General features: G+C 36.9%; 1 protein-coding gene across 2 annotated transcripts; it reads left to right on the forward strand.

The window, feature by feature from the left end:
• Positions 1-895: 895 nt before the first annotated feature.
• On the forward strand, positions 896-10,588 carry LOC109241022 (probable pre-mRNA-splicing factor ATP-dependent RNA helicase DEAH4). Of its 2 annotated transcripts, XM_019407730.1 has the most exons (16): positions 897-1,273; positions 2,551-2,643; positions 2,760-2,864; positions 3,027-3,244; positions 3,412-3,464; positions 3,600-3,716; positions 4,412-4,503; positions 6,053-6,139; positions 6,672-6,886; positions 6,998-7,090; positions 7,357-7,480; positions 8,281-8,428; positions 8,573-8,642; positions 8,886-9,046; positions 9,288-9,463; positions 9,549-10,588. In XM_019407730.1, the coding sequence occupies exons 1-16, from the start codon at positions 1,074-1,076 to the stop codon at positions 9,697-9,699; spliced, it is 2,103 nt and encodes a 700-aa protein (XP_019263275.1). In that variant the 5' UTR covers positions 897-1,073; the 3' UTR covers positions 9,700-10,588. The 2 variants fall into 2 exon arrangements, with proteins under 2 accessions (XP_019263276.1, XP_019263275.1); XM_019407731.1 differs by lacking the exon at positions 9,549-10,588 and having other exon boundaries at positions 896-1,273; positions 8,886-9,009; positions 9,288-9,408.
• Positions 10,589-12,392: the final 1,804 nt, after the last annotated feature.

Below are 12,392 nucleotides of genomic sequence, written 5' to 3' on the forward strand. Positions count from 1 at the left end.
GACAATGCTGCATGCATAACCCAATTGAAGGGAGGATTTATAAAAGGAGATAGAACGAAGCACATTTCACCCAAATTATTCTACACACATGATCTTCAGAAAAAATGGTGACATTGATGTGCAACAAATCCGTTCAAGTGACAATCCGGTAGATTTGTTCACTAAATCTTTGCCAACTTCAATTTTTGAGAAGATGGTATACAAGATTGGAATGCGGAGGCTCAAATATTTTAAACAAGGTTTTCATCAGGGGAGTGAAATATGCACTGTACTCTTTTTTCTTTACTAAGGTTTTTTCCATGGATTTTTTCTTGTAAGGTTTTTAATGACGCAGCTAGAATTTCGTATTACTAAATATGTGTACTTTTTTTCCTTTACTAGGATTTTCCCACTCAGTTTTTCCTAACAAGGTTTTAATGAGGCACATTATATTTTAATAAACATCAAAGGGGGAGTGTTATGAAATTATTATATTGTGGATGTCCATTTATTACTCAGCTATAGGTAATCTTCCTGAAGAAGATTATCCATTTAGTAGTCTGTTGAAGTTTATCTACAAGCAGCTGATGCATGCAGGTTATAAACAACTCAATAAAATAATTTGCAGCAGCTTCTTATTAAACATGCAGGTTGCGAGCAGCTCATGCAGACAGTTTACAAGCAGCTCAAGAAAAGCCTCGCAACTGCTTCCTGGAAAGCCTTGCAGCTGCTTCCGAAAAAGCCTTGCAGCTGCTTCCTATCTTTTATAAATAGAGAAATTTTCAGTTAATTATGTACATAAGTTTAAAGTTAAATAATATATCAGTTTATGTCTATACTTGTCTTTACTTTACTGTATTTATTTTATAACAAAGTGTGGAAGTATTCAACTGTAAAAATGGTAAGTTTGTCTATTGGCTTTGCAAACAGGTAGGTACAAGTTTAGGGCGCCATGAGGTGATTTCGCCAAAGTTAAAACTGGAAACTTTTTTTCATTATAGTACAGTAATAACAAGTTGGCTCTGCCAAACAAATAAAGAGGGCCTGAATTCGATTGTTAAGAATAGTTAGAACCCCTTAAGCACCGTAAATCAATGGCGGATTTACCTATAGTTCGATTTGAGGAGAAAATCATAGAAACAGTGGAGAAAAACCCCGTAGTGGTAGTTATTGGTGAGACCGGTTCTGGTAAAAGTACACAACTTTCACAAATGCTTTATAAAAGGGGGTATGCCAAATCTGGAATGATCGCTGTTACTCAGCCTCGACGTGTCGCTGCTGTTTCTGTTTCTAGGTAATCTTCCTAAACTTTGTATCTTTACAATTTACATGTCGTGTTGAATTTATTGTGTTTTTTTTTTCTTTCAAATTCCTTGTACTCGAAATGTCGTTTATTTAAATCAAAATTTTCATTGTCTTCTTGTCCGGCTACCTGCTACATCCTACCCGCAATTATGAGTAGAACTTTGGCCACCATTACAGTGCCGGAGCCAGGAGTTTATACGAGGTGATTAAAAAATGTCACACAGAGAATTTTAACCTATGACCTAAAGCAATTTTTAGAACCTCTTTGCCACTTTACTTGAACCTTCCCGTAGTTTTTGCCCTATTTGCACAATATAATTTTTCAACGAAGGGGATTCAATTGAACCACCTTCCTTCAAGCTGCCTCCGCCACCGCCCACCAAGACTTGGGCAGAGAATTCACTTGTACATGTCTATGCAAAGTTCGGTTCAAAGTTGCAGATGAAGTGAGTCTAGTTAGGCAGGTTGTGGGAGCTATACCAATCTCTTGGAGTTAGTTAGAGTTAGAGTTAAGGAGTCAGTTATGAAATCTCGGAAGGATGAGAGACTATACTGAAGGAAATTACTAACCAGAAGACATTTCAATGGAGATGCAAAAAGAGAAAACAGGGTTATATAGTAGTAAGAATTTAGGTAACCTGAGATTTTACTTCCCTCTTAATAAGAGAGTCATTGAGGATTATGCTAGCAAGTATGTAGTATGTATAGTTAGAGACTTCCTTTATGCCAGATGATGAAAATTTGAGATCCGTTACCTGACTTGGGAAATCTTGTTGTTTGAGATGTTTAGTTGGGGCAAGGGTAAATGAGGACAAAGACTTAGGTAGTATAAGCGCATTTTTAATTGTGTTTGACAATGGCTGATCTAGGATTTTTAGATTGTGGGTGCTCAACTATTCTTAATTTGAAAATTACTACTTAGACTGGGTGCTTAGTTAATATATTTGTATAAATTATTAATTTTTCTATATAAGTAGTAGTCTTGTTTTCAAAAGCAATGGGTGCTTAAGCACCCATATGACATAATGTGGATCCGCTATTGGTGTTTGATAAAACCAGTGGAGGTGATTGCCACATTAGCCTTGATCTGAATCCACTGTTGAAGGTAATAGAAGCATGAAAAATGCTATTCAACATCTTTTTATATATATTTGGTTTATGCTGTAGTTACACCAACATCTAGTGTTCTCTATTTGGTTCATTCTTCGGCTTGTAACTTTTTTTCGGTTCGTTCTTTGATAATTTCCTTCAACTCTTCATGAACAGACGAGTTGCACAGGAGCAAAATGTTCGACTTGGAGAGGAAGTCGGTTATGCCATAAGATTTGAAGATAGAACTTCGGAGAAAACACATATCAAGTACTTTTTGTGGTTCTTAATTATTGTTAATACCAATTACTATCGTTGGCACTTTCTATTGGTTTAGTTCCCTTGCTCCTCTTTGACATTTAACTGGAAGATTATTCAAACTGCAGATATCTTACTGATGGAGTGCTCCTCCGCGAGAGTCTTTTTAATCCGGAGCTGAATCAGTATTCTGTCATCATATTGGATGAAGCACATGAGAGGAGTTTGAACACGTTAGATCCATTTTCCATGACCTTCTATATGTTCATCTCGGCTTGACATTATAGAGATATATCCAACTGTTAGATTATTGTAGTCTTTCATTCTCCTTTTGCTTAGATCATGTTGGTTATCTCTACAAATGACTTTTTTCATTATTGAGATATCAATCTCAGGGATATATTGCTTGGTTTAATGAAAAGATTAATCAAACGGCGTCAATCAAACTTGAAAGTTTTGATCACATCAGCAACTCTTGATGGTGGAAAGGTATCTAGGTTCTTCTCCGACTGTCCCGTCCTTACCGTACCAGGCGAGTTATTTCCTGTGGAAATAGTACACATCTCAGAGCGCCCTAAAAACTATGTGGAGGCTTCTCTAAAAACAGCTATCGGTATGACGAGAACTATGACATCTCATATTTGTTTTATAAGTTTGAATCTTGGTTTTATTCCTTCGATTGTTTCTTGCTTTCTGCTAATCTGAAATGTTCACCTTTCCTTTTGTGTGTAAAATTTCTTGTTTTTCTGAATTGGTCTGACAATTCATTTTGGTGCATAGATATTCACGTACGGGAGCCAGAAGGGGACATTTTAATATTTTTGACAGGGCAGGTGAGTTTTATGGAGTATTTCCTGTCTGATGCTTTTTTGTATATCACAGTCCTTTCTCTATTTCCCACTGAAGAATAAATGGTTCGACATGCAAATCACTATTTCCTGGAAAGTGAAATTGAGAACCTTATTTAGGATGACATAGAGAAATTGGTATTGAAGTTGGAGGAGAAAATTCAAAGCTTACAAGAAGGTTCTTGTCTGGATGCCTTAATCCTTCCTCTTCATGGATCCTTGCCACCTGAGATGCAGGCAAGTTATTTTCCTTCTCAAACTCCTTGCTTTGAAATCCTGAAAATTCTAGTTCTAGTTGGTTCAGATATTAAATATCTGATCTACTGTTGTGTCTGACATGACCCTTCCAGTTAGACGAGAGATTTCATATTTAAACTGAGTGTTTTAATGAAGGTGAACTAAAGTGTCATAGTCCTCTAGTCAAGTTAAAAAAGGAGTATCATAGTCCTAGCTGGTTTTCTGGAACAGATATTGGCAGTTGTCTGTGCTGCAACAATTTCATGTTTGTTTCACTTTTAGTTGTGAACAGTAGCATCTTGATTGACTCACTCCTTTTGATCACCAGTTGACAACAATAAGTTTTTTGGTTGATGAAATATGCGATAAATAATTTGGTTTCCGTAGCTGTTGTGACACAGTTTATATAGTGACTCCACAACACAAGTAGAAGTCAAATATGTGGTTGAGTTGAACTTAGCTTGGAGGACAATTTTTTGTTTGATTGATCATCTTCTTTATGAAACTTCAGATGATTGTTTTTCTCCTTCTTTTTCTTCAGCCACATTTTAAGTGGTTTACCGTGCTGAATACTAGTAGTTGCGTGGTTATTGCTCTTGTAAATTCTATATGCGTTTGCGAGTATTTTCCCTTGTTTCTCTTATCGCAGTTATGTATTGAACATTTTTCCTTTTGTTATTTCTTTTGATGGGCAGGTGCGTGTTTTCAGTCCTCCACCTCCAAATTGTAGGCGGTTTATTGTTTCTACAAATATTGCTGAAACTTCTTTGACAGTTGACGGTGTTGTGTAAGTAGATCTGACACTGCTATGCACGATCTTGGAGGTTATTTAAGTGTTAACATATTGTGTGCTTCATTGGTTCTTATCTTTCTGTGACTTTGTGATACTTAGAATGCTCAACTTTCTGTTTCTCGCTTCCCGACATATGATTTGCAGTGATTGATCACATGCTATAATGTGGTGTCAAAAAGAAGAAAACTCAGTTAATTGCTAAACTAATTGTTATCTAGAGAACCAATAAAGGTAAATGGGTGAAATCAATGGGATTTTGATCTTCCCCCCTGGTGTTTTAACGTGCTCTCTTGAGCATGAATATGCAGTATATATTTTACTATCAAAAGTTTGGTGAGGCGAATAATACTTGCACTTGCTAAACCTTGTACGACGAGCATTTCCAGCTATAAGCATTTACTTTAAAGTATAAACGCTTCAAGAATTTTAGTTTACTCTCCCAGGAGTGCTATTGTATATTTGTTTGAATAATATTTGAGTAAGCATCTTCCCTAGGAAAATAATCATAATAATAAATAATTGAGCAAACATCTCTCAAACAAAGACCCCTGCAAAATTGCAGGATAGGTACTTACGGAACAGTAATCGCAAAGAAATTATCATATACTTTACTAGCATTTGTCTTCTTGTCTACATGGGTACCTTTTTAGTTATATAATAGTGGTGTTCGGGCAAGCTTGCACGGACCTCGACTATTCCACCTTATACCTGCATTCTCTCGCCAAAAGAGTTACCCGAAAACTCTGGTCAACAAGGCTTAGGCAGGAGGGAAGCAATTAGCTAACCTTTATGCCTATGTTGGGATTGAACCCTAGTCTCCTATGGTTTCCAACTTTATTGACCTCTATGACACACCCTTGGGTGCAAGGTGGGAGTGTTTTTGAGTGGACGTCTGACCATTTCCTGCTCTTGCAAGAATGTCATCCCCTCTAAGGAAGGCCGTAGGCAGTAACTTGATTGGTTATTTCTATTTTGATTTTGAAGATTACCATTGTCAGTAGGCCCATGTAATTTACTTATGCAATCAACTTAGTTTTAGGATAAGAAAGTGTTGCATCTAAGAGTCGGGGAATTTTTCATAATAGAAAAGAAGTCGTTTTTTGGGATTTTTTTTGAGGGGTGGGGGGGGGGTTAGGAAAAGAGCAATATCTAAAACCTTGCTTATGCCTGTTTTATTGAACTCAAAAGATCCTGTCAATTCTCTTTTACAATTGGTATGACGTATGAGCGGAGTATTTAGTACTATGGTGAAGTCTTAATCATTCTCTTCATTCCACTCCTAAAAATTGACGGATTCTCTTTGATTGTTCCTACTTCTATGGAAGCATAATTAAGAAGAATATATCCTTCCTCTAGGCAAAAGTTGCCACTCATCTTCCCTCCCTTCTTTCCCACAGTGTAGGCTACAGAGTACTAACTGTGAACTAAGGCGTGGCAAGTTTTATTGCTGTTCAGTTTGCTTGCTATGTAATGGATGTTAGATTCATATTTTCTGCTTACGGACATCATTAAACTGCTTTTTCTTGCAAAAACCTGATGACAGGTATGTCATTGACTCGGGGTATGTGAAGCAACGGCAATATAACCCATCAACTGGCATGTACTCTTTGGAGGTTGTTCAGATTAGCAAGTAAGTTAACATGTGTAACCTTTTTCTCTTTGTTTTTGACCTGGTTTTGGGTGCTTGAGAAAGGACTTCTGTTTGAGGTGTTAAGCTGCATTAACAGTCAGAAAATCTAGCTTTTTGGTAAAGAGAAGGCATTCATGGGAAAAAATTGTTCCACTTAGTATTGTTCCCGTTTTTCCCCTTAGTGTGTTGGTCCAGTAGTTCAAGGGTTGCTTGGAGGAATTTGGAGTTAATACCATCTTTACCCTGGTATGCGTTTAGCCACCAGACAGTTTTTGGATACCTAATTGACTACTTTGTTCTGTCGACAGATGAGATGATGAGAAGTATATGGACAGAAAACCTCAGTCTCTGATCTTTGCTTAGTGTTCTATTCTTTGCTCTGTCTAATATTTGTTGATATAGATATAGGATTATTTCTGCTTCAGTAAAGTATACGACTTCTATTCCTTTTAAATTTGTTGATATAAAGTTTAGGGTCATTTCTACTTCAGTAAAGTATATGTTTGAGCTTTCCACCTATGAGTGACTGCAGGGTGCAGGCAAAGCAGCGTGCAGGACGTGCTGGAAGAACTCGTCCTGGAAAGTGTTATCGTTTATATCCCTCTATGGTTTACCATGATGATTTTTTGGATGCCACCGTTCCTGAAATACAAAGGTCTTCACTGGCTGGAACTGTACTTTATTTGAAGTCGTTAGATCTCGCTGATATGGATATTCTCAAATTTGATTTTCTCGACTCTCCTTCCAGTAAGCATCAGTTTCTCTTACCTTATTCTTTGGTCTTATGCTCCAAATCTCCTCTGCTTTTGTAAATGTTTACCTGTTCAATTGTTCATTGTTTTGTTGCTTTCGTTGCAGTCGAGTCTTTAGAGGATGCCTTGAAGCAATTATATTTAGTCGATGCAATTGATGAAAATGGTTCAATCACAAGCCTTGGACGAAAGATGGCTGGTAATAGTTCTATTGTTTTATATTCTATGTTAGACTAGAGGTCCCCTTTAAGCCGTCCCACCTCAAAGAAAAAAGAAAGTCAAAACTTTGCTATGAAAGGATGAGTAATGAATTTTTCTTGTGCATTTGGCTTCTTCCCTTGAGAAACTATGGGGGGAGTTCATAAACCACACTACAGTCTCCTGCATTCCATAATTCTGGAGATCATAAAGCAATTCATTCAGGAAACAGAACTACAGGAGATCTAACTTTTCAAGTTTGTGCAGAGCTTCCACTGGAACCTTCTCTTTCCAGGACCTTACTAGAGGCAAATGAGTTGGATTGTTTGTCCCAAGCACTGACTGTTGTTTCCATGTTATCTGCTGAGACCACGCTGCTTCCTGCCCCAAGGTATACAGAATTGTCCAGAATTCTTGCTTGTATTGTTTCGTGGTAGCATTGATATCTGTAAAATCACATTGCTTTCTGTGCAAGCGAGCTTGATTTTCGTACCAAGAAAAATCTAATATACTCATCTGTAGCAAAGAAATTGAACTTTTCTGCAGCATTAAAGCATCTGAACATCTGGTGGTGATTTCATTGCAAAATTATGCATACTATCTTTGTGAAAAATAAAATATCACATGGGAAGTTTCTTGATAATGAAGTGGGATGATTTAGAGCTGCAAACAGGAACCTGAGATCTAGAATGGTTGCTTTACTCCAGACTTAGTATTTTTATGGTAAAAAACCTCTGAGATTTCCGAACATGAAGCTCGTGAACTGAAAATATGAAGTGAAGGATAAGGTGACGTTGAGAAGAGCAGCTTGATTCTTCAGAGTCTAAGTGCCAACTAATATCAGCATCTTCCTTCTCCTTCTAAGACACTGTCAGAAAGATTATATTGCTACAGTATCTTATGTATCAAAAGATTGGCAAAGTCATGATATAAGAAATATGTGACTCTTAATTAGGACTATTCTATTTCTCATAATAGGGTAACCAAAGTCGTGTGCGATCAGTTTTCCATACAGATATAGACATTCCACAGGTCGAAGCCTTACATTGACTTGATAAAGAAGGCAACATGTTTTGGTCTTGTTCTGTTGTTTTTCCATCTTGAAGCATGTTCTTCTTTGGCATTCTTTTTCCTCTCCGTACTTAAGCCGGCAATACTTCAAAGCTGAGTACTAATTTGTTAAACTTGCAGTAAGAGCTCTGAGAAGAAGAGGAAGCACACTCCTTCAAACCTTCCTGATGGTTCTGGCTTGGGTGATCACATCCAGCTACTCCAAATTTATGAGCAATGGTATCAGACTGACTACAACATAGACTGGTGTAAAGAGAACAACTTACAGGTATTTTTCTGGACTTCCATGAAGCACCATTGAAATACATTTTTACAGTACAATTGGTTTTGTTATTTGTGTGTGATAATCCTTTTTTACTTTTTATGCCATTGGACATAAGTGGAATAACATTCTGGATCTTGTTAATTATAGGTCCGCGGGATGGTGTTCGTGAGAGATGTCAGGAAACAATTATCTCAAATAATGCATAAAATTGCTAAAGGTAATGGTTTCCTTTTGCTAGAGTTTTCAAAATACAAGCCATCGATAACTTAAGGTCTTCCCAGATTGTCCTGTTTGGGTTTGTAGAATTTTAACTTGTCCCTTTACATCATAATCTGACATCTGTGCGCTACCCTTGAGTTAGGGTTTAGTTTCTGGTTGGAGTACTGCATGGGTGCCGGCGTAATAGTTCTTAAAAAATCAAGCTCCTAAATGTTACTTTATGTTGTCTTCTTAAAACTAGGCTCATTAGATGTCCAAACAAGCAAAAGACGGAGAGACAGCCAACAGGAGTATAGAATATTGAGGAAAGCATTGTTCATTGGCTACGCAAATCAGCTTGCTGAACGGAGCATTCGGCATAACGGGTATCGGCCTCTTGGTTTCAAGTCTGAACTCGTACAGGTTATTACTGTTTCACAGTGCTAGTTTGTCATGTTTGTCCTTTGTGGAGGGCATGGTCTACAGTTTCATCTTTAGTTTGAAGATGAACTCTAAACATGATGTAGGAGCTTTCCTTAGTTATTATATTTGGGACTAGATCTATATCTGCTGGCGTTATAGTCTAGATGTTCCATTGTTATGGTTTTATACTTGAACTGGCATATTTCAATTCAAATCTTGAGTACCTTTTTGATTTGTGCAGGTCCATCCATCTTCTGTGCTAAAAGCAGATGAGGATGGGATGCTTCCAAACTATGTCGTCTATCATGAATTAATAGTTACTTCACGCCCATTTATGCGTAATGTATGTGCAGTTGAGATGCGATGGGTTGCACCAATATTAGCGAAGCTTGAGAAACTAAATGTCTTTAAACTGAGGTAATTAACATATGCTTGACATTTGAGGCGATTTACTTTTATTATCCTCTCCGTAATGTTTGTACTTTTCATGCGCATGAAACAGTGGGGGATCTAGTCAGCCTGATAAGCAAATTCAAGAAGTAACTTTAAACGTGGAAAAGAAAGAAATTGCTACTATTCAGTCACCCGAAGACCGTGACAGCAGGATACAAGCTGCTCGGGAAAGATTTCTAGCTCGGAAAGGTCAGAAGTAGCATTACAATGGTTGTTCAACAGATTGATTGATCAGTTATGTGCATGGACTATCTTTGCCAGAAAATTGTTTGCTGCTCGGCTGGAATGGTACAGTGTAACCCTTAAGCTTCATGATGGAGGGTGAATTCACCCTAAGCTTCATATGCGGAGGGTGCAATTTTCCCGCTTGACTTGTCGTAAGAATGGTCATATGGATTATATACCTTTCTCGGCCTTTTTACTAAGATCAAGTGTAGTATCTGTTTAATATCTGATACAGGGGCCTCTGTCCACATGATATTACAAGACTGCTCAGGAAGATTCTTGATCTCAAACTTCTACAAGAGGGAGCAGCTGTTGAATGTTTCAAGGTGGCAGGGCCCTCTAAGAAACAATCAAATTGGTGAGGAAGAAGCAAGTTATAGCAACCTGCGTGTTGTGGCGTGTTGAGGTTGAGTGAGTCTTGATGGACAGATATACGATGAAAGACTCCTCATCAACCATCAGGAATGGCAAAATTCATTATGCCCATGACTATATTTGCCAACTGCAACGTCAGGTGTATGTCACAGTTGTACATTTTCGAAATTCTTAATTGACCCTTAATTCAGAATCTGGTTCTATTTTTTTATGGCCGAGAAATCTTCGTTGGTTAGCTGGGGTGCGGGTTGAGATGGTGCATAATAACCTAGTCTTTTTGCTCTTTTCCACTTAAATGTCAAATTTTAGTTCGAGGTTGTGTTTGAATCGTGATGTGTATTTAACTTAGATAGCACATGCGATGTTTTTACCACTCAACTAAATCCCTAAGAGCCAGAAGATGTTTCTATTTGAGCCAAATTATTCTTTTTGTTTGGATGTTATAATTATACAAGATGTTGCTCGCCCGTGCTAGCACAAGCCCAGTAATTTGTGGTATGGAGTATTTATTATAATTTGATAAATGTATATTTTTAGCCGTTCTAAAAAATAACAACCGACACTTTTTTTACATGTGTATTATATACATATAATATATATATATATTTGATACACTTTTTAGCTAGTGAACAAGGGCGGATTTAGTAAGGCTCGAGAGGGAGGTACGCCACCCGCAAGCTTTAGTGATGCTCTGCATATAGGTATGTGTGTGTGTGAGAAGTGCCACCTATAATAACAAATGATACAAAGGTGCTAGTGGCAAAGGGCAGGAGATTCCACCTTGGTTGTGAAGGATCAAACCTCATTGGCAGTAACTTTTGAATCTTTTGGCTTGCTACGTCATGTAAGCTTTCTATCATTCTATATATTCCATTCTTTTTTTTTTCTTTTTCTGTAATTATTGTTAACTATCTTACATTATCTGTTAACTTTTGACTTTCTTTTCGTGGTAAAATTTTTATGTGCACTCAGTTTTGCGCTACCCATTAAATTTATACCCAAATTTCGTAAAAAAATTAATTGATACTCAATTTTTGGATAACTTTAGATATATACACTTTTCTCTTCTTCTTTACTGCCGTTTTCTTCTTCTTTGTGCTTAGAGTTTTTTCTTCTTCTTCTTCTTCTTCTTAGTTGCAAAATGAGTTAGTTAAATTTGTTGTTGTTTTGACAATTTGATGATTGGGATTTGTTCTTTATTATATTTGAAAGTTATGTTTTAAATTTGAGCTCATTTGGAGTAGATTTGAGCATTCAATCATATATTCGATTGTTGAAATTCGAAGAACAAGTTTATGTTTCAGAACTTAAGATTCGAAATCTGAAGTTGCATTTTATAGATTGAACTACTTAATATTCGAATTTTTGAAGTTGCATTTGAAAGATAGAAGAACTTCAGACTTGATTTCTGAAGTTGCATTGAAGAGATTGAACTACTTTAGATCCGAGCGGGTACACTTTGCAAAATTTTGTGCAATGGACTATTAACTTCAATGGTGCCCCAAAAGTGGGTACATATTAAAATATCCCTTTTTGTGTCTCTTATTAGTTAAGTATTTACTTTTTTCACACAAAGTTAAAATAATATTTTATTTAGCAAATCTTCGCTCTATCATAACTATATTACATATTTTTCCGTTCAGTCGATATATTATATACAAAAAAGACAGTAACCCGAACCAAAGTTCAAAGTTGCTCAAACGATAAAATATTTACTCTATCTCAATTTATAAATAGCAACACATGGACGTCTAAAGGTATTTGGCACCCGGAAGCTTCAAATCCTTGATCCGCCATTGTTAGTGAGTGCAATTAGTTTCGACTGACCAGACAATATTGTATTTTGCCCTTTAATTTGTTTTAGAGAGTATTCTTTTCTTAACGACCCGACCGATCGTTTTGAGCATTTGCATTCAGTTCGGTGGTTTGAGGTCATGTGTAGCTTCATATGGTGTATTATGACTTGTGTGTATGGTCGGTTTTGGTTTTCGAGTTGTTCGGGAGTGATTCGGATGAATGATTCTCAACTAGGAAGCTTTAATTTGGAAGAGTTAACCAAGTTTGACTTTTGTATATTTGACCTCAGATTGAAAATTTAATAGTTCCATTATGTCCGGATGGTGATTTTGGACTTGGGAGTATGCCGGGATTTGCGTTTGGAGGCTTATAGAAGGTTTTGGCTCTAATTGGCGAAAGTTGACAATTTGAAGGTTTGGAAGCTTCATGAGTTTGACCGGGAGTTGACTATTATGATATCGGGTTTGAATTGTTGTTCTAGGAGTTGTTATATATT

Source organism: Nicotiana attenuata, unplaced genomic scaffold (assembly GCF_001879085.1).
Source record: "Nicotiana attenuata strain UT unplaced genomic scaffold, NIATTr2, whole genome shotgun sequence".
Classification (NCBI taxonomy): Eukaryota; Viridiplantae; Streptophyta; class Magnoliopsida; order Solanales; family Solanaceae; genus Nicotiana; species Nicotiana attenuata.